Raw genomic sequence first — 22,848 nt, forward strand, 5'->3', positions numbered from 1 at the left:
AGAACATCAGTCAGGAATACAGAAGTTTTGTTCCAAATGGCTGCCCTTTATTAATACAGTAGATGAAACAACAAAAACTCATATTATGTTTGATATAGAAAACTTTTAAAAATTAAAATATTAAAAAAAAAAAAAAAAAATACCAACTACTGAAGCAGATTTTATGGGTTGGAGGCCTCATCTGGATGGATCCGGGAAACTCCTAGCTATAGCTTTATTCTTTATACTATCTAAATGGTTCCTGAACTTAGTCATATGCTATACAAATCAAACGGACACCGGAAATACATGAATATTGGAATAGTTTAACATTTGGAAAACTGTAATTCCCCCCTTGCCCCCCCCCCCCCCCCTTCCTTCCTACCCAGTTTCCCTTCCCACTTCTGTCTATGTGTATATGTATAGGTGTGATATTAATATAAAAATTTTTAGTAATGTATAGAAATTATTCAGAGTAAATATGTCACAGTACAGGTACTGAGACATACCACCATTAGTACCATTAAGATCATCCATGTCAGCAACAGAAGTTTTAAGCAAATGTAAATGTATTTTATCATATAAGTTGAAGTACCATGAACATAATGGTCTAGATGGATGTATATTGCACTACAAATTTTTTTCTTTTTGTGAATATTGCAAATATTTTGTTAATTTGAAAATGTACAATAAAAAGAATAAAAAAAAAAAATCCAGGACCAGTTCAATGAGCCTGGGGCTGGTTATAGTAGTGGGAGGGGACGAGGGACGGGGGGGTGACTCCTCGCCTTTCCACTCCGGTTTTTGTACACAGGGCAGAATTGCACAGATCTGAGTGATCTGTGCGATATTGCTGATTCATACGTATTTGTTGACTGTAGATACGGCCGCCAAATAAGAATGGATACGAAAGAATACATCATCGGAAAATATGAATGAGGCAAATACGACAACTTAGTACATTTGTCTCCGGTCCCGTTCGTACCCATTCATATGGGGTTTGCCCATATACGGCCGTCTTAGTAAATTTCCCCCTAACAGTCAGACACAGTCACTGACAGTGCTGAAGCCCACAGCCTTAGTACAGGGATGATGATGATGACACTGAATGTGACACAGTACCCGCAGTCCTGAATCACAGTCACTCTGCAGCTTGCCCCACACCGTAGTCCTCTGCCGTCCTGTGTGAAATGGTGCCGAAATGAGGGAGGGGCTTTTTTTAAATCCAAAACATGCAAAAAAAATTTTGCTTTCTTTTTCGATCTGAACTTGGCAGGAAAACCCAATCCCAAGCTTGGAAATACTCCAAGTTCAGGGGATGTCGAATCTCGGGAAAACGGTTCGCGCAAGTACTGTATAAATTTTAGTTGCAGTTGAAGAGTTTTGTTAGATCCATTTGGGAGGTGTCTTTTCAATGCCGGTATAAAGCAGCTGGAAAATCCAGGGCCTAGCCAGATGGGACCCCCAAATAATTTGCAGTGCTGCTTTCCATAACCGTATGTTCTTGAGTATTGCTAAATAAAATCGTGACCTTTTTACAGTGTATCTGTCTTTATCTGCGTTGAAACCCAGTCAATGAAGTCTACTGGCAGTGTGATTTGATTGGTAGAAACTATTAACCCCTTCACTGGTAAACCCGGAAAATTATTGGGAGTGGCACTACCTGCGCTCCCTCCTGCTGCCCGGCCCTGCCTCCTTCCCCCGGCTGTGTGCGGCGTGACCTTGCTAACATCACACCGCACACAGCTGGATTGCTGGGGGCAGGGGCAGGCAGTGACTGACAGAGTGCTTGGCGGCGGGAAATGCAGTGTGTGTGGGGGGGGGTTAGGGAGCGCTCCCCCCAAAAAAACTTTCCCAGTTGGGGGCGCTCCCTAAAAAAAATCCCACTACTGAAAGGGTGAAGAGGCGGATATGGTGTCAGTGCCGCACACTGCCACACATTTATCTGTCGATACAGTATGGCTTCAGGTAGGGGCTGAGTTTGATGGACACTGTGATTGGTGCGGGATTATATGAACACGGGTGTATACAGGTTGTGCCCCTTAAACTTCCTAGCAACTGATACTGTATATGTCCGTGTGCTTGCAGAACACTTAACTTAATCTAATATAAAGACTAAGTTACTAAGGTTTGTCAGAAAATGTTAGCTGATTTTATTTAACAACACAAATGCTGAATTAAAAGTAATTAAATAATGGTGGCCAAGAAAGAACGACTATCTTCTAACCCCACCATAACACCTATGCTACCTAACCAACAGCTTAGCAACATTCAACCTTCTAACTTGAATACCCATCCGTCTTGGTGGTGTCGCTGTCCCTGACCTGTTGATTCCGCAGATGCATATAGTCAACAAAGGTGAACGCACCGTAAACAACTATTAACAATCAATGAACCCTTAAATACTGTATGACCTGAAACCAGCTAACCTGCCGTTCTTTCCAGCCAAACAAATGCAAAAACCACCCACCACCACTAAAAAAAGGGAGGGAGGGTGAGAAGATCCGGAACAAGAGGCTGACTCCTCCTCTAACCAGATTGTATAATCCAGCTATATCCTGCCAACCCTGCATCCTTATTGGATGCCGAGTCACATGCTCTTTACAAGGCCATGCTTAACCTCTATTCAGTCATTCCGCTCTTCTTACAGTATATCATGAAACAGGGCAATAAATGAATCCCATCTCACCGCACAAACAGCGCAGCCATAGAAAGTGACTTTCATTGGTTTAAAAATAAGGTATAGTCTTTGTTATATCTCCATAACTTCCATAAACAAAACTACGAAAATAAAATCCTTTATATTTAGTGCCTGTTGCAATTCTATGTACGAGGCTTAGCACACATCATATGGGGCTTAGGACAACAGGTGAAACCAACTGCAGGGGCCAGGTCCAGTGTGGCCCCCGGAGGAGTCTGGAAGGTGAAGTTCTGCAGCAGCTTCACAAAGAATATGAAGAGTTCCATTTTGGCCAAGTTCTCCCCGGCACAACTTCTCTTACCTAGAACAGAGGAACATGAGAAACATTGTATTGTATATCAATATGATGAATACTCTTTACCTCTCTAGACTTGATATACTGTATTAGTGCTACCTTACCTGTATATACACTGTGTTGTGTTAAAAAAGGTCATAAAAAATAATGGGGGCCATATTTACTAAGAGGTGGTTTTAAAAGCTGCAGCGTATTGTGACCCCTAGCATTGCCAGCAAGCCAGGACACAAGGATGAGACAGAGGGAAGGTCAATTGTTGGGGTCAAACTGCGATAACAAACAATTTGGGACATACTGTACATTGAGATTAAGCATATCAATACACAGGAAGGTTGGGGACTAGAGGTGGAGCCTAAATCTGCGATACCCTCCTAATTACGGAGACTTGAATTTCTATAGCGCATCAGTCACCAGACTGCAAACCCAAACTGATGGATGAATTGTATATTCTATGGCAGTGGTTCTCAAACTTGGTCCACAGCACCCCACACAGTTCACGTTTTCCAGGTCACCCGGCAGGTGCAGTCATTACTCACAACCGTTTCAACCCTCACTAGGGTCTTTATCAAGGAGAGGAAGCAGATAAAAAACCCTAGGAGCCTTTTATCCAGAAAGTGAGGACTTCTGTTTCCAGATTGAGGCAAGCACTCTTGTTGGAGTACCAGAATCCAGATCTGCAATTTCCAATCAGAGCACGTATTGAGTACGGACTTCCACCCCAGTTCTCCACCCTTTCTGGTAACTAGCCTCTCCTTTCTTTTCTTGGGGGTCACCTGTTGCTATTGCACTTACCTGTATGTTTTGTTTTTATATTGTATGTCCATAATAAATAGTGTTACACTATGTTTGGCATATTTTCTCTATTTTATACAAACTACATGAGCCATTGAGATGGATACGTCTCATGAGATATATATCCACTGGCCATCTATCTGTCTGTTCAGAGGCGGAGAAGAGGATTCGCCCGTCCCATGCCAGGGATGTATGGTACCTCTTCTTTTTGAAGAGCTTGTGGTGGCTCCTTTTTGAAGAGCTTGTGGTGCGGGGCTACCCATTCTCAAGTGTTCACCATCTCTAGCTGCTTCCTGGGACTTCTACCCTAATTTACTAGGGTTAGTGACATGATCATAGCCATCAGTTAAAGGGGTCCTTTATTCAATTCTAACTGCTGAGATTTCATAGCCAACCCATACTAAATTCAGGGCTGCCACTAGAAATTGTCTGGGACCCCTCACTTACTGCCTGGCCCCCTGGTAACACACAATAAACTTAAAACAAAGATCGTAAGCTTGTAAGCCCAATTACCTTTGACCTTAATCTGGTAGGCTGTACACACAGGATCCAGGAGACCTGCCTGCATGCTCCTCTCTCTGTCGCCAGGCAGCACTTCAGTACAATGGCTTCAGAGTACACACACCTGATGGAACCGCGCCTTCTTCTCCACCAGTTACTGAGCCGTAGCCGTAGGCTGCTGTTTAGATGCTATTGGACAGCTGAGCCATCGCTCAGCTGTCCTGCTCTGCAAAAATATTCCTGCGGCTACAACTGTCAATTAGGGGATCAAGGAGCGCAGCTACAGCGCCGCAGATCGGATCGTAGGAGTGATCCAATCTGTGGCAAGAGATTGAATCTTTCTCTGGTTGGGTGCGGTGGGCAGAATGAGTGGTCCAGGCCCTCTCTGTCAGAGAGGCAGGGTCCAGGACAGCTGTACCCACAGCACCCCCCTAATGGCAGCCCTGACTGAATTGACTGTTTACTGTACTTTTCATCGTCTGTTTGGATCTTTGCAGAGTAACTCACCGGCTGAGAACGGCATGAACGCTTCATTCTTCACAAAGTTACCACCTGCATCCAGAAAATGTTCTGGGTAAAACTCTCTTGGTTTTTTAAAGTGATTCTTGTCGTACAGCACTGATGTCAGCAGGGGGATGACCTGTGTTCCCTGTAGATATAATAAGTGATAGTGATCACAATATGGTTTCAATGGAAATCAACTTCAGTAAATTACATCATTAAGGATCAGTAAATTACATCATACATTATTTAGGCAAGCCCTAAAAGGAATTATGTGGGAAACGGTTATGGAGGGTAAAAGGTACTTGTTTCCTAGCACGGCGCGGGCTATTCTGCGCTCATCACATCCCAGGCTTGGGACATACAATCATATTATTGTATACCTAATGTTATGGCATCGCACACCCTATAAAATCGCATGCGATTGCATGCAATTTATCGGGACATGCAATGCGATGCTATATTGTAGTGTACAAAAAAAATCTGCCGTGCGTAGAAAATCTGTGCGCCATGCTAGGAAACAAGTACCGGGTAAAAATGCAGAGGAAATGTGGGATACTCTAAAAAAGGTGCTTGATTCATTAACTATTAAATACATTCCTAAAGTAAATAAGGGTAAATTCAATTAAAAAAAGCCACCATGGTTGGACAAAAAAGTAAGGTCAGCTTTCAACAATAAAACTAGCATTTAAATTTTATAAAACTAACTTAAATGAGGAGGCGTTACAAAGAATCAAACAAAACTTGTAAAGGGGTAATCAAAGAAGCTAAAAAAATTCTATGAAGAGCACATAGCCACTGAAAGCAAAACCAACCCCAAGATGTTTTTTAAATACATAAATAGTAAACGTATAATTAAGAAAAGCATAGGCCCATTAACTGATATCAGTGGAAAAAGTGTTACAGAGGATAAGGGAAAAGCAAAACTGTTAAATGAGTTGTTCTCATCGGTATTCACTAAGGGAGAGCAGACTGTGGAACGAACATCTACCACAAATGTGACAAATAAGCCAGATCTCATAGTTGACTTCACGCCCAAGGAAATAGTACTGAGGCTCAGCAAAATCAAAACAAATAAATCACCGGGGCCAGATGGGATTCAACCGAGGGTACTAATGGAATTAAGGGATCAACTAGCTACCCCCCTACATTATATCTTTAGCAATTCACTATCGTCAGGTAAAGTACCGAAAGATTGGAGAATAGCAGAGGTAGTGCCAATATTCAAAAAAGGATAAAAGGAGGATCCCGCTAATTACAGACTGTTAGTTTAACATCAATTGTGGGTAAACTATTTTAAGGATTTTTAAGGGATGGTATCCAGGAATATTTAGACCATCACAGTCTACTCAATACTAACCAGCATGGGTTCGTGAAAAATCATTCATGCCAAACTAATCTACTAGGGTTCTATGAGGAGGTTAGCAAAAAACTTGATAATGGAAACGCTGTAGATGTTATTTTCCTAGATTTTGCTAAGGCCTTTGATACTGTCCCACACAAGAGGTCGATAAATAAAATGGAGGACCTGGGATTAGGTGAAAATATCTACAGATGGGTAGGAAATTGGCTGTGTAATAGAGAACAAAGAGTGGTCGTGAACAGTGCCGTATAAGATACGATACCAGTACTAAGTGGAGTGCCTCAGGGTTCGGTTTTAGAGCCCATTTTATTTAACAATTTTATTAACGATATTGGGACGGGGCTACTTAGCAATGTATCCATCTTTGCGGACGATGCAAAACTAAGCAAAGTTATTGAATCATCAGAAGATGTCACCACGCTTCAAAAGGATCTTGCAAATCTAGAGGAGTGGGCTAAAAAGTGGAAGATGAGGTTCAATGTGGATAAATGTAAGGTTATGCACCTTGGGAGACACAACCAGTGTGCTAGTTATAACCTTAGCGGAGAGGAATTGGGAAATTCAATGCTCAAAAAGGATCTAGGAGTCCAAATAGACAACAAACTGGGGTGTAGTGCTCAATGTAATGTAGCAACACAAAGGCCAACAAAATTTTAGCATGCATTAAAAGGGGCATGGAAACTAGGGACTCAAGGGTAATTATACCACTATATAAAGCCTTGGTAAGGCCGCACCTTGAATACGGAGTACAATTCTGGGCCCCACACTATAAAAAGGACATCATAGAATTAGAAAAAAATCCAAAGACGAGCAACAAAGCTTATTAGGGGAATGGAGAATTTAAACTACAGGGAGAGATTAAGCAATTTGAGACTATTTACATTAGAGAAGAGACGTTTAAGGAGGGCTCAACATGTACAAATATATCAGGGGCCAATATAAGGAGCTGTCAAACACTCTTTTTTCTACTAGAAAGGAATCTAGGACGCAAGGGCACGAGTTTAGATTAGAAGAAAAAAGATTTTGTTCAGCTAGAAGAAAAATTTCTTTACGGTCAGAGCAGTCAAATTTTGGAACTCTCTTCCTGGAGAGGTGGTGTCGGCTGACTCAAAAAAATACATTCAAAATAAGGTTGGACAAACACTTTCTGGTTAAAAACATTCACGGGTGCAAATAAGAAATATAATCTTTAAAATATCAATACATACTATACAGCAAGGGATAAACTATTATAACAACCTAGGTTGAACTAGATGGACGCAAGCCTTTTTTTAGCCTTACCTACTATGTAACTATGTAACAATTAAAGTGTGTACGATTCCGTAATCACACAAAAAAAGTCAACATAAAAAAGGACGACATGAGTTTTTAATTTTTTTTTTTTTTAAAAAGGGTCTTGTTCACACTTCACCATCCCAATGGACGTGGAAGGATCAAGGCACCATGCCCAAAGCATGGGTAGCGCAGTTAGCCCGGCGAGGGGGCGCATTACACTTATACGGTGTCCATGTCGACATACGTCAAGAAAGACAACAATAAATAATTCTAAACTTATGCCAACTTTTTGCATGTTGACCTTCTCAACATCGACCATTTGCTTGTGTCGACCTTTTGACCACGTCGACCTAATAAATGTCGACATAATATGTCAACCGTTTTACTGTCAACCAATAGTGATCGGCCTTTTGACTGTCCACCTAACAACCCGTACTGCTGTATACATTCGTCGCAATATGGAGCCCAGGGTACTTGTGTAGTTTCACGGCGCTCAGGCGCCAGGTGCGTCTGAGTCCCCTTGCGGGGCTCGCTTCGATCGCCCACGCTGCGGGATCGGTGGCTCGCTACGCTAGCCACGCTATCTAAACTCAGCTCCATGCCAACATGGATAGTGGGGGTATGAACTATCCATGTTGGCATGGAGTTAAGTTTATTTTAGATAGTTGGCCAAGCGTACAAACCGGAAGTAGCACGGCGCCATGCTGGCGCCGTGAAACTACACAAGTACCGAGCCCAGTAATCAGCATGCTTTACGAATTTCTTGGCCCACTTACTCCTGTGAAACTAGCCAAAGGAAGTCCGGGGGCAGGCTTAGAAAGAGTGCATGAAACATGAAGTAATTATAATTTTTTACCTACTGTACATGTTTGTTGCCAGGGATTTCTTTCTTGTTGCCAGGAGTTTGATGCTCATTATTTATTATTTATTAACAGTTTCTTATATATGGCAGCATATTCATTGCCATGGGTTTAGTGCTTGTTGCCAGGGGTTTCTTTCTCGTTGCCAGGGGTTACATGCTCATTGACAGGGATTACATGCTCATTGCCAGGGATTACATGCTCATTGCCAAGGGGTTATATGGTTATAGCCACGGGTTTCTTGCTCGTTGTCAGGGGGTAACATGCTCATTGCCAGGGATTACATGCTCATTGCCAAGGGGTTACATGGTCATAGCCAGGGGTTTTGTGCTCGTTGTCAGGGGGTAACATGCTCATTGCCAGTGGGTTTAATGCTAGTTGGCAGGGGTTATATGCTTGCTGTCGTGCCATTGTTCTTGGAATCCAGCACTTCTGAGTTATGCTATTCGTGCTTCTCTTCCCTAACAGACCCTAGAGGTCCAGTAGGATTTCTAGCATCTGTCTACTCTATAGGCTCTCAAACTCGGTCCTTTGGACCACATGCACAGTCTATATTTTTCAGGTCTCCTCACAGAATTACAAGTGAAATAATAAGCTCCACCTGTGGATCTTTTAAAATGTGTCAATGAGTAATTAGCGCACCTGTGCACTTGCTGGGTGACCTGGAAAGCGTGAACTGTGTGGGGTCCTGAGGACCAAGTTTGAGAACCCTGGTCTACTTTATGGTGGTAGCCATTTTTGGTGAGTTATTGGACTGCGGTGGCATTGCTACTGGTTTAACCACTCACTTTAGAGGAGATTTATTCACATTAATACACATTTGTAGACTTTTATTTAGCCCAGGTAGATGTAACATATATCTATTAATCTATGTCCATAGTAACATAAATATTTCCCAATAGAAGCACAAATAACATGTTTATTAAATGGCTGCTTACACAAATACTATGGGGATATTGGCAATGCAATATTAATTACCTAAATAAATACCTAAGCAACCTCAATCCTATTCAGTGGTGTTTTTAACATTACATTGTCCACGCACTCATTCTGTGTTCCAAGGTAATCACACACCAGCGGCAATGCTATTAATCTCTTGGGTAAATTATTATAAAATGCTGGTAACTATGTTATATGAATTATGATAGCCTAGTACTTTTATAGCATGGAACAGTTGTTCTTTTTTCAAACTCAACCCTTACATTTTCCCAACAGGTCATGTTTTGAGAATATCTGCAGGTAGGATAGTTGCTGACCTAGCAAAATATATTAACTCACTTGTCTTTGATTAACGAACTCTAGAAAACATGACCTGTTGGTGGTACTTCAGGACTGGATTTAGAACTCCTGGTCTAGAATAAAGTGGTTGCCCTGGGCCGTGGTGCTGAGAGGGGATATTTGGAGCCACTTGAGCAACACTGTATGAGGACACATCTGTACAATGATGGGACACGCAATCAGATTTGCTTCTTACCTTTGGTAGAAAATACCCTCTGAATGTGACGTCCTGAGTAGTAGCATGCGGAACATTTGCCGGAACTATATTTCCAAATCTTTGAGTCTCGTGTATTACGGCGTCAGTATAGGGCATGTCCTTGCGGTGAGCCGCCTGAGGCTCTGCTGAGCCAATAACTTTTTCAATCTCATTTTGGACTTTTCCTGTTTCCAAAATAAGAGGTGAAGTGCATTAAACATAAGAACACTTGCGGATCACTCATACTTTAGATTACAACTGACCCTTGAATTATAAAAAAATGTATCATCTAGATCTTGGCTGACCAAACCGGTCATCGAGATCTACCAGCAGTTCATGTTTTCAGACCACCTAACTAGTGCACATGTCTAGTAATTAACTTAAAATTTTCAAACTTTTGCTGCCTTCGTTCCTAACCAACACATTCTACCGGTGGTGGTTCCAGAGGTGGGGCCACAGCACAGTCCAAAGTTGAAATAGGGAAGCCACATCAATTGCCATCCTAAACTGACTTACTGGCAGTAGGTATGACTCCCCAATTTGAACTTTGGACTGCGCTGTGGCCCCACCTCTGGAGCCACCACTGTTTGATTGTACAGATCCACAGTTGGCCTGGAAAACATAAACTGTTGGTAGATCTCAAGGCATCAATCGCTAGTTGATTTAGCTGTATATAGCTTTATCTTTAGACAATTTGATCAGTTATATGTACTGTAGTATAATAATTTGGAAATATAAAACATTCTCTTACTTTGGATTTCGGGGTATTTCATCATCATCAGAAGACCCCATCGCAGAGTGGTTGAGGTGGTCTCCATGCCGGCAGCAAAGAGATCACTCACAAGCATGGTTAGATTTTCATTGGTGAAAAATAATTCAGGGTTTGGTTTTTCCTAAAATGCATAGAATTGTATTACTAAAAACAGGAACATCTGGTTTATGTGGACGATGTGCACCTCAACCTACTCATCAACCGTCTGTGTTTTGTCCTAAATCAGACCTTCCTTCTATACATTAAATCACTCAGAGCCGGCCTTAGGCATAGGCCAACTAGGCAATTGCCTAGGGCATTTGGAATGCCTAGGGGCATCAGCAGCTTCTGCTGATTAAAATGATATGCAGCATGCCTATTTTGTGTGTGTGAGGCTGTTAGCGGCTGTGCGAGTCCTGTCTGCGGGTGGGTGGGTTGTGCAATAGTGTTCGGCATATGTGTAAGGGGCATTATGTGTGTCATGTATAAATGCATTAATAATGTGTGACATGTGTAAGGGCATAATGTGTGTCATGTGTATAAGGGCATTAATAATGTGTGACATATGTGTAAGGGCCATTATTTGTGTCATTATGTGTATGAAAGGGCATTAATAAAGGTTGGCATAATGTGTAAGGGGCATTATGGTTATAAGGACATTAATAATGTGTGTCATGTGTAAGGGGCATTACTGTGTGGTATTATCAGGGGTGCCTAGAGAATGGGGTAGAGGGTACAAATTACCCAGGCCAAAGTCTGATGAAAGGGCCCAGTGGGGGCCCCGGGCCCGTCCCCTTAAGTGACAGCAGCAGCTGCAGCAGCTCTTCTCCTCTATCCAGCACACACTGCTTTGTGCTGGGTTTCAGTGTGGCCATGGAGGTGCTTAAAATACAATATTTTCTCAGGATTTTTTTCGAAGGGTATAATGTGAATAATATGAGGAGTAATGTACATAAGGTAAAGCAGTACTACTGTGTGATGTAACGTGAATAAGGGACACCATCGCATGATATAATGTGAATAAAGTTGCACTACTGTGTGGCATAATTTGAATTGGGGGTACTATTGTATGGCCATGCCCCTTCCCAGCAAGAACACACCCCTGTTTGGGCTCCGCACCGAATGGGTGCGCTGTTTCTATTTAAAATATTGCCGGTAGGAGCACCAAAATGATGACTGCAATGATGAGGGTTGATGGTGCTGGGAAAGGGGAGCAGGGTTAGAGACGGAACTAGTGGCGGTGCTAGGGGGCAACAGTCAAAATCTTGCCTAGGGCATAATTTAGGCTAGGGCCGGCTCTGAAATCACTAATCTGAGCTCTAAAGCTTTGGTTGTTGTAGTCTCTTGAGACTCCTTGCAACTGCGTCAGTTGTACCCACATATTGGGCAAGTTAAAAGTTTACATTATCTGTTTTATCTGTGCCAACCATGATCCCGGGCCCACAGAACCAACTGCCAAGTACCTCATCTATAACAGCTCCCATTCCTGGAGCTACTATACAGTAGTTCACTGGCACTTGGCTGTTTCAGGCAAGCTCAAGGTCACAGGAACATATATATTTAAAGCGAACAGGATACTTCAATACAACTGAATGGCATAAGGAGCTTAACCCTGGTGGGGTACCATGGGGTCTATCTGTCCCCACTCCTCTTTGAACCATTGTTCGTGAATAGTGACCTTGCCTTTCACATATTTTCTTCCTAAGGATGGGGCACACGTTCGCTAGTTTTTGTGTCTTTCTGTTTATTTTCTATGTACTGTTATTTGTGTTTGGGTTCGAATGGACTCCATAGTACCTTCCATCTTTTATATGTATTTTTCCTTATTGCAAGGTTCTTTGACGTGAACAGTGGAACACAACGTCAAAATGACAGAGATTGTCAACCGAAGCCGTTGATACGTATTTTGGGGACCTCAGTGACGTCAACACTGAAGATGAGGACAATGTTGAAGATGATTTGAGCTGGGAGCAGTAAAAGTTAGGCCTATATCGATAATGATCAGATGACGTCAAATAATCAGAAACGCACACATGAAGTGTTGTGCAATATAATATAAATAAAACCCCATGTCGACCTTTTGACTGTCAACCTAGACACTGTTGACCTAATGATTGTGTCGACCTAATGACCTATCGACCTAAAGCCATGTCGACCTTGACCCATGCCGACCTAGACCCTAATGCTTGTTGACCATCATGCTGTAGATCAAATGACCTTATCCCAGCTAAATTTACCTTAATGGCTTACAGATCTCTTACATTTATAATGTTACTTGCTAGGAAAGCTAAATTGCAAATTTGAGAAAATCTCCAGGTATCTGTTTTTCTAAATACCACATATAATTGCGCTGTAGATAAATGTTGGGCTGATCTTCCTAATACACAGGTGATTTGCACAGGAAAAAAATGACAGGCAGGTCTTCTAATATCCCAGGTTAGTTGCATGGTAGCAACATAAGAAGGAACTGTAGAAAGATGCTTTGCTGATACTCTGTAGAACCTATATTATTAACGCTGTGGGGAAATGCTGGCCAGATCTTCCAAAATAGCACATGTAATTGAGCTCCACTAAGCAGCACAAAATGGATATCCAGGGTAGCCGAGACTGACAGATTGAGACTTATTATAACCCACAAAGGAATATGGGAGGGAAAATCATATAGGGGTTGAACAGCCAATCACCATAAGTCCAGAAAACAGGCAAGGCTGTTTGCGCCGCAAGGTCAACCCTACCATTACGCGGAGTACGCAGCTGAGTGTTAGTGTTCCATGTTAGCTAACAAATCCCCTTGCATGACAGCGAAGGGATCCGGGCACCTGGGGGAAGGGCAATCACCAGATCCGATGCGCATGGAACCATGCATTGGAATTGGAAGTCAATGACATACAATATGACTTTCCGCATGATTTATCGGCCCAATTGGTCAATATCATGTGAAAAGGGGCCATTTCGTACTAGTGTATGGCCACCTTTACATCTAACACTTATGTTGTGTGCAAAGTGCTGGAAGATGTTTCTTCTAGTGCAGGGGTGGCCAACCGGTCAGAGGTAAAGAGCCGAAAAATATCGGTAGTCAAGCTAAAGAGCCGACATCATGCGCATGCGCCAAAAAAGGGGCGTAGTCTATTTTGACCCCTTGGGTGGGTGTGATACAAATATGCCTCCAATAGTGCAGTGCCATATATACATATGCCCCCAATAGTGCCAGATACACATATGCCCCCCACACGGTGCCAGGTATGCCCCTATGGTGCCAGAAAGCTGGTATGCCCCCACAGTGCCAAAAAGCTGGTATGCCCCCACAGTGCCACAAACTGCTATGCCCCCACAGTGCCACAAACTGCTATGCCCCCACAGTGCCACAAACTGCTATGCCCCCACAGTGCAAATTTCCCAGCAGCAGCACTCACCGTTGTTGCTGCCGGGCGGGGAGAGGACAGTCTGGCGTCCCCCTGCAGTCCTGTGATGTCACCGAGGGGAGGAGAGCACAGCACACCGCGCATCTCCTTCCCCCTCACTTCCCTGTGACTGGGCCATCCACCAATCAAAACTTGCTGGCCGGCTCCTGATTGGCTGCTGGCCCGCGAGCTCTAATTGGCAGACGGCCCAGTCACAAGGATGCACAGTAAGGGGTAGGAGAGATGCGCGATGCGCACTCTTCTCCCCTCAGAAGGAGAAGGGATTCAGGGAACCGGCAACAGGGGGGACTGGGACGGACAGTGGGCGGCGGGCAGCAGTGGGAGCAGGAGCCACACTTTACGAGGGGGAGATCCGCATGAGGCTCAAGAGCCATGGGTTGGCCACCACTGTTCTAGTGCCTTGCTACACAAATCATGCAGTTTCTAAACATACTATGCTCCTAATTTACTATTTCCCAAATAGATAGAACAGGGTGTCATTGCATTAGAGTTTGTGACTTCGTCAAGTCTTCTATCAACTTAGAGAACCAATGAAGCCATTCCCATATGTAACAGCTCACAAACTTTTTGCCACAAGAGCTCTTGTCGCCCAGTATTCGAAGATAGTAGCCCCCCAAGATTGTCTCCTCTTCTGAGCGCAGTTAAGGAATTGAGACCCCGGAATTCAGTTATTTGACATCAATCTTGTCCGCGCCGGGCAAATGGGGTCAGCGGTTTGAAAACTGAACAGTTCGATAAGTCCTATTCCTCTATAATGTAAGGCTTTATCTTTTTTTTTAAAAGCATCGTACAAGTGCCACTAAGCGGTACGTTACCTCCTGCTGTTTCACCAGGAACGAGTCGATAAGATTCCTCTGGTCATTGGCGTCCAATTCCTTCTTCTGGGCGGTGAAAGTCTCTTTAATAAATTTGTGCATCTCGTCTTGATTTTTAGCCACTGTTTTGTGAACTCCAGGAAACCAGCTCATAACAGAGGGGAATGCGTTGTACATCTTATATAGAAATAAATACATATGTACAGTATATAAATAGAAATGCAGCTAATATGGTTTCCAGAATCACTTTTCATAGTTTGAGTTGAACTAAAAAAACTGTTTAAATAACACTTTAAAAAATAAAAAACAGCATGCCACAACCCAATATCATCAGTGACTCAACTGGAGGTAATGGTTTACCGGAAATTTATCCAAGCTTGCTCATTTTATAGGCTGTGTTTCAAAATTGACAGAGGATTATTGGTTAGTATTTTATCTCTTTCCACTTTATCTTTCTTCCAGCTTTGATCAATTTCCCCCTATATCAAGTCTTTAAGGGTGATCAGATTCACGCTTCTATCATATTCCTTTACCATAAAAATCCCGGATTTTTGCATATGAACACACACCTACCCGGAATTTCAGTGGAAATGGTGACAAGTTCTAAATCCCAGGTTAAGTGACGTGTGATTTTTCCCCTGTCACAAGCTGGGTTTTTAATGGGTCTTTCCTGGGTAACGAGAAGTGGAAACATCTCTTCCCCGAGTTTTTTGAACCAGGCAGAGGCAGTTGGCCCTTTAAGCTGGCTGACATTCTGCCTGCCTGCTACGTTGACGCCAGTCCCTGTCCCTTGCCTGCTACCTGGCTGCTGGTCACCGTACAGTGCCTGCCTGCTGCCTGTACTTCATTCCCCACACGCTGCTCCCACACTGCTCATCTGCCAATTCCTGCTTGCTGCCTGCCCACAGGTCTCTGCCCACTGCCCCGCTTTGCCAGGTTTTTCCTTTTAGTGTAAACAGTGTCCACCCAGAAAAACTGTGCAGTGGAAATGGGGATAAGAGAGTGGAGAACCACCAACATTCTGGGTCAAAAATTTTTTGGTGGAAAAGGGGTATTGAGTTAGAGTTCTCCTTGTCCTTTGTTGTGCACTATCTACACCACTTTGTAGATGGAAGGGCAACAAAATTACTTTGACTTATTCCCTTACCACCTTATTGCATTTACCAACGCTGATACAGCATAAGTGACCGTCACCAGCCTGATTAGATCCACTCAGCTTGACCTTTGTTAATGAAGAACTGATTGTGGTGAACTACAGCTGGGCCAGTATACTGTACAGGGCCGGATTAAGGTCTGTGGGGGCCTGGACACCAAACTTGTGGGGGCCCCTATCAATAAAAGTAGACCATGGACCCTCAGTGACCCCCAACTCCTTCCATTTACCATTTAGGGGAACACTCACCATGTACCCAGTTGAGCTCTGGGTGCAGACAGCAGGAAAGACCCCTGACAGTGCCTGCTCATCTCAATGTGGCCTGCTCATCTCCCGGGACAGCCGCCACTATTGCCCCTCCCTTAATCTAGCCCTGATACTGTTCCTTCACTGGCTGGAATGAATGGCTGGGAACATTCTTCTGGCAATTGCCACAGTATCCACCACATCTCCAGGAAGTTGCTGAGAGCTGCCATTCTTCAACTGCTTGGTGACATAAAAAGCTACAGTAGGTGGAGCACTGGTGGGGCTCTATTACTGTACCCCTACATCTGCATGCTGAAATCATTCAGTAGCCAAAAGCAATTTCCAAGTGAACATGACATTGGTCTACAGTTGCTGCCTGCAGTGCAATCTTTTAGATATTTCATCCTTATCAATATATAAGTGGCATCAAGTGTCAACAAAAGGGGCAGGGCTTCAAAGAAAGGGGTGTGTCTTCACAGCCTGACCTCCGTTATCATCACTCTAAGGGTACTGGGGATGCTGGGCTGCCTCCGGAGGACTTTTTTACTGTAGTGCCGGCTCCTACACCGTGACAGGAGCCAAGTGCTGCACGTAATGTTATAGTGCAGCATCTGACTCCTGTCACTGTAGAGGAGCCAGCATTTTGGTGTCACCTTTAGGTGGGTGACACCTGGGTGAGGCCCACACCCCCATAGTGATGCCACTGCATCACTGTACATGCTGGTCTGAGAGTTTCTTATTGTAAGACTGGTATTCCAGAGACAATAGAAGAGACTATGAGTGTCATCACTCTTTTCACTGTTTGATACATGAATACCTAAATCAGGGGTTTGGATCATTTGGTGGGCAGTAATTAACTCTACAGACAATAGGTCGACCACTATTGGTGGACGGGCAATAGGTGGACATAAGAAAATAGTGCTATTAATTCACCTATCTGCCTCTGTCACTCCAGCAGTAATGGAGCAGATTTTCTGTTAGATTGTTAATATATCTAAATACAGATGGAGCCGCGCTCAGCTTTGCGGCTCTCGGTGTATGGCTCGGCGCACCCGGGCGTGAATGAGTCACGCATGCATGTGAGATGCGCGTGCACCCCATTCACGGCAATGGAGGCGTGAGCATGTGAGGCGTCCCAGTGATCGGCATGCCGAGCCAGGTCGTCTCGGCGGACCGACACTAACAATGACCGCGGCTCCATCTGTGTATAATATAAATCCTTACCATGGCCATCGGGGTGCCAAATAATTGGGTATTTTCATTGACTATTTTCAAAAGCCTCAATAGTATTGGATCTTCATAATCATACCGACGGCTCAGTACTATGGAAACAATTATGTTGGCAACTGCTGCATTTATAATCATGGTATTCTCAAATGGTTTGCCTGGAACGACAAAGAAAATAACATTTATCTAGTATGATGAATAAATAATTAAACTGCTTAAAGAAGAATTAAATTTTTCAACTAATAATAATATTTAAAGTAATATTTGACCCAGAAATTTATTTTTGATTTTAGAATCGTGTCCCCAGAAACAGTAGACTAGAGGTCCATGTAGTCTTTATAAAATATTGTCACCATTCACCATATACTGTAGTAGCTACAGTATGAAATACACCCTACACCCGCTCCATGTTCTACAACCAGCTCCTAAAAATATGTTTTAGGCCACATTAGAAGCATTTACTATGCCACGTTTATACTCTCACACTGGCTTGCCACTCAAACTAGATGTAATAGGGTGCTGTACTGATGGAGCCATTCTCATCTTTGCAGGCATGGCAATCGATGTGGCCCGCCGGTGATTCTGGCGCATGTGTGTTGGAGACGCGCTCCACATTCCAGGCAATGGACACAAGAGCGTAAGAGATGCTTGTGAGTCCACCTGTGCCAGAGCACCAGCTGCCAGAGCTGTATCACTAGGGTACCCGCTGGGAGCTGCTCCATCTGTAGTAGTGTCTGAATTGTGTAAAGAATGCACGTTTTGATGTGACCAAAAAAATCACACTTCAGAAATTGCATCCAGATGTTAAAAACATCAAAATCACAAATTGCATCCTAAACATGACTAAAAATATAACACCCCCCTACCCCCCACCCTGGGCAGCCGCATAACCAAGCATAACCAGCCCCGGGCGCTGGTTTCTTAAATACAGGAGAACCCCAACAATCCCCCCCCCCCAGTATTTGGAAGATCAGGACCAGATCAAAGAGCCCGTGGGCTGGTTATGCTCAGCGTGGGGAGTGGGAACCCACACCATTCTTTTCATCGTAACAAAAAAATTGCATACTTCCATTACTAAATATCGCACCGTTACTAAAAATCACACATTTCTGACTTGTATTAAAAAAAAATTGCACCCTATTATATCTCATCCATTGTGTAGCATGTAAGATTTAAGAAGATGTCTAGGCATTCTAGTGCATGAAACAGCAGTAGCAGAACCACCACCAGCAAAGGCAGGCCATGTTATGAACAATTGTTTAAGTGTATGTAATGTTGCCAATTTGACAATTTTTGGCAGTTAATTGTTTTTCTTTTTAGAGGGTTGTTTTTTAACATTGTGAAGTATTATTTAGCCTTCAGCTCTTAACTTTTTCTTGAAACTTCTTTTTCCTGTAATACATTAAGTAGATATTGAAGTACTACTACTATCAAGACTGCTAGCAACAGCTGTAGCCACTAGTACTTGGTTACTGCTCCTGCTCTTCTATGAATTAGTATAAGGTATGCACTCTAATGTAATGAGCACACAAGTTTTTTTTTATAGTGATTAAAGACAACAAACTGCCTCAGATCCATCCATATATATAAGCACGGGGGCAAATGGTAACCAGGAGTGACTTTATATGCAATCCGAAACTCGCAAGATTCTATGACATTTTGGCTCATTCAGGAAGTGAGTTTGGTGGGATGACCCAAGTCAGTGCTCGGCTCAACTCAGAACCCCCTTTAAGAGAACCGGACCCGCACACCCGGTTGGTGTACAGGGGTGGAACGGTTCTGTCTCCAATTTGGACTGAAGGATTGCAGATCTGTACCATTCTTAACCACTTTAACCCCTGGCAAAATAAAATAAAAAAGTCACTAACCTTTGTAGGAGTTTATCTTTTCCACTAAGCAACCACTTTCTTCACCAATCCTGTTTTCAACTGTTTCCTTCCCCATCCCGAAATCTCGCAACGTGGAAAGAGTGAACCGTCTCATCACTTTCCAGTTTTCATCATTAGAAAATATAACTCCTGGGTGGAAAGAGCAAATAGTTTTCAATATTTTAATTTCATTACAAGAAAAGGTTGTTCATTTACCCTGAAAAGTAAAGTACAGTAAATTGTTTTCATCTTACCTACTATTACAGCACATTGAAATCTAGTGATAAGAACAAGACCCACTGTATTGCTTTGATGCTGAATTTTCAACTTGTTTTGGTTTTCGCAAAATCAACCTTAAACATTTTTTTTTTTAAAACATGTAATTTTCGCCTTTTTGCAAATGGTTTTATTAACATGGATAATATTAATTTCTAATAAATTTTGACCTCTCATGCATAAAAATCATCAGCTCCTAATTTGGCTGGTGGGCAGACTAACCCCTGGTTCAGGAGAGGAGCCTAGAATGTCAACAAACAAGAAGAGGACGCGATCTACACCCAATGCCTTGGTGAGTATAATTTCTTCCATGGGTACCCAAACGGATACTACTGGAGGAGGGGCCGATCTGTGGGGACCAATAGGTAAGTATAGTATGTGTGATTGCAATAAGACCAGTGCCCACCACCCTGGGGCACCGGGGACAGCCCTGGGCCTCAGGAAGGGCAGGGTAAATTCTGGAAGAGGGAACTCCTTCATTGGGAGGGTCCCCATTCCCCCAGGGTCTAAAACCGGAACTGGATCCTTAAGCCCGGGGCTGGTTATGGCAGGGGGTGGGGGTGGGGGGGCGGTGCGCATGCTGTTTTTAAAAATTATTTATAAAATTAATCTATTTTTAGACACTGAAACCTGAGCGGATCTGATTGATACCTGCTGGCTTCTGCCAAATACGGCTGGAAATTGAGGTTTATATCTTGTCCACTAAACAGACATTTTCTTCATCAATCCTGTTTTCACTTGTTTCCTTCCCCTTCCTGAAATCTCGTAGCGTGAAAACAGTGAACATCTCATAACTTTCAAGTTTTCACCATTAGCAAATATAACTGATTCATGCAGGCTTTTGCAAAATATGGCTAAAAATCAAGAGTATTTTCCCGCCGTAGTTTTTCGGGTCAATTACCGGCAGTATATTGCATAAGGCTGGTTCGTAAATTAGTCATCACCATTTGAATGACTGGTGATTCCAATTCATATCCTTTTGATGGTGTATGCATTCATATTCCTGAATAGGAATACAAATACGCCTGTCAAAAGAATAGAAATTGCCGTATATCGGACATAGGAAAATTCAAAATTACAGCCGTATATGGCCAGTAATGGCTACGAATAGGCATATTCGTAGTCATTTCTGCTTAGTAAATTTCCTCCATTGTGTCATGTGTCAAATTGTTTTAGAATGTGCTCTTTGCTTCTCTTAAGATCTGCATCAGTTTGAAAAAAATAAATTACATGAGTCTTACCATAATCCTAAAATCAAGTATCAATTAAAAGATGTTGCAAATCTTTTGGAACTGTCATAGCAAAAAGAGAACTTTACATACTGTAACAGTCCAACATACAGTACTTAGCAGAATCACTTAGTTGTATCTCTTCCTCCAGATTCTCTAGCTGCTTGTCCAGAATTTTCATTACGAGTTGACATTACTCATTCTGGCAATGTCTCAATTTACTTAATTGGTGGTTTTAGTAGCTTGAATTAAACCTATAGTAATGTCTTCATGGACGTGTCACATAATGCATTATGAATCACATTTATTGCCCCGTCAATGCATGGAACTTTCTGAAATCAACACATTTGTAATGCTCGTACAAATTCTGAGAAGAGCCAGACAAATCATGAGGAGAGAGTGGGGGTAATTCATTGTGTTATTATTTCCCCATTAATATGATTTTAGTTAAAACAGAGAGTAGCCCAATTGTGAATTGGGCGTTAGATACTGCTGCAGCTGAAAGTGGTATACCCACCAAGTGGACGGTCATGTAATCATTATTACACCAGTATGTCTTGTCCACTTATCTGTAGTTCAGTATTTAGTTGGTACATTTTCTAGACAAGAGCAACTGTTTAACTGGCACTTTGTGTTTTTGAGGGATAACGTAGCGCTACACTAGGGATCAGCCCGTCTGGTCCAAACCATCCATTGAGATTTGGGAAGACCAGGGGAACCTCCAGCGTATCAGGAAGTGCATGAAGGGGAGTATTATTTTAAATTATTTTAATACCTAACCATACAGTTTAGTCCAGAAAAGGGAGCGCCCAGTCTCTGGGTATCAAGCACTTGTCTTTGAAGAGTAACTGTTTGTTTAACATCCTAGTACAGGTGAGGAATTGCTGTTCTGTTAAAATAGAACTGAGATGGAATTGTGAAGTATGAATCCATGACCTCTCATTGTCTAAAACCAGATCTTTGATGGTGTAAACTGGATGCAGATCTTATGCTATCATAGCGGTTATGGCTGCAATGATTTGATATACGATAGGATCGTGGCTGTCATACTTGGTTCAACTAGAATGAACTTGGTGCAAATGACGTATCAGGAAGCAGGTGCTTAGATGGGTCAACGTTCCTTCCTCAACTTACTTTAGCATTACAATTGCCATAGATAGGTTGAAAAATGTTGTCAAGATTTTGGGAAAAAAATAGATCCTGATTGAATACTGTATGTGATTTTTTTGGGTAATTTGCTCAAGCATGACAATGCACTTTGTATCATTGGCAGTGGTGGCCTACTGTACTTCAACACAAGCAACATCTTCCTTCTGAGTTTTAGTAACTCGTTTTTGTCCTACACATTCGTCATTATCCTTGTCCTCATTACTGTCAGATACACAATTATTCTCCTCATACTTTTGCCAATTTATAACTTCCAAAGTAGCATCCTGAAACAAATCTCACCAAGGGGCAGTGGGGTCCTTCAGCCTACTCCTGTCTGCAGTGACTACTTACTGTATGACTCCTCCTCCATTCATTGGAGCCATTGGTTGGCTTCTTACACTTTGCTGACACGCAGGCTCTAGTGTCCGTTTTATAGAGATTTTTTCAGTAAAATTTGTAGATGGCTCTGTACTTACCACATGAAACAGGGGCTTCCCCAGTGAGAGAGTACATAAACTTTCCTGCTACCAAATAATAATAATAATAATAATAATAATAATAATAATAATAATAAGAAGAAGAAGAAAAATGTTATACTTCTTATCTATCTACCCACACTGTATGAAAAAGCAAATAAAAACAACACTTATAATATCAGTAACAGTATCAATTATACAATCATGATTACCATGTCCTTTAGATATCTCATGGAATATTGGCACTTTTGCTCTTGCAGCGAACTCATCTGCGCGATTTACAAGAGCATCTTTCACCGTCTCATATCCGGCCAGGACAACAATCTTCTCCTCTCCTAGTTGCACACTGTACACTGGGCCGTACGTCTCCGAGAGCTGCAAATCCATATAGGAACATTTATTGATGTACACTCTATTTCCATGACTAAGCAAAAATATAAACTGAGTTGATCCCAGATCTCGCGATCTCAGGAGCAATGACCCCGGTGTGTGAGC

General features: G+C 42.6%; 1 protein-coding gene across 1 annotated transcript in view; it reads right to left on the bottom strand.

The window, feature by feature from the left end:
* Positions 1-22,848, bottom strand: part of LOC146063033 (uncharacterized) — an 88,863-nt gene that overhangs the window by 61,362 nt on the left and 4,653 nt on the right. The window contains exons 3-10 of the mRNA XM_083175044.1: positions 22,566-22,728; positions 19,224-19,373; positions 17,353-17,513; positions 14,730-14,906; positions 10,493-10,634; positions 9,742-9,926; positions 4,776-4,917; positions 2,805-2,981 (exon numbers count right to left, since the gene is read on the bottom strand). Of these exons, the coding sequence (XP_083031170.1) occupies positions 2,805-2,981; positions 4,776-4,917; positions 9,742-9,926; positions 10,493-10,634; positions 14,730-14,906; positions 17,353-17,513; positions 19,224-19,373; positions 22,566-22,728 (1,297 nt within the window). The remainder of the gene's footprint in view (positions 1-2,804; positions 2,982-4,775; positions 4,918-9,741; positions 9,927-10,492; positions 10,635-14,729; positions 14,907-17,352; positions 17,514-19,223; positions 19,374-22,565; positions 22,729-22,848) is intronic.

This window comes from Crinia signifera, chromosome 3 (genome assembly GCF_055691185.1).
Source record: "Crinia signifera chromosome 3, ASM5569118v1, whole genome shotgun sequence".
In the NCBI taxonomy this organism is placed as follows: domain Eukaryota; kingdom Metazoa; phylum Chordata; class Amphibia; order Anura; family Myobatrachidae; genus Crinia; species Crinia signifera.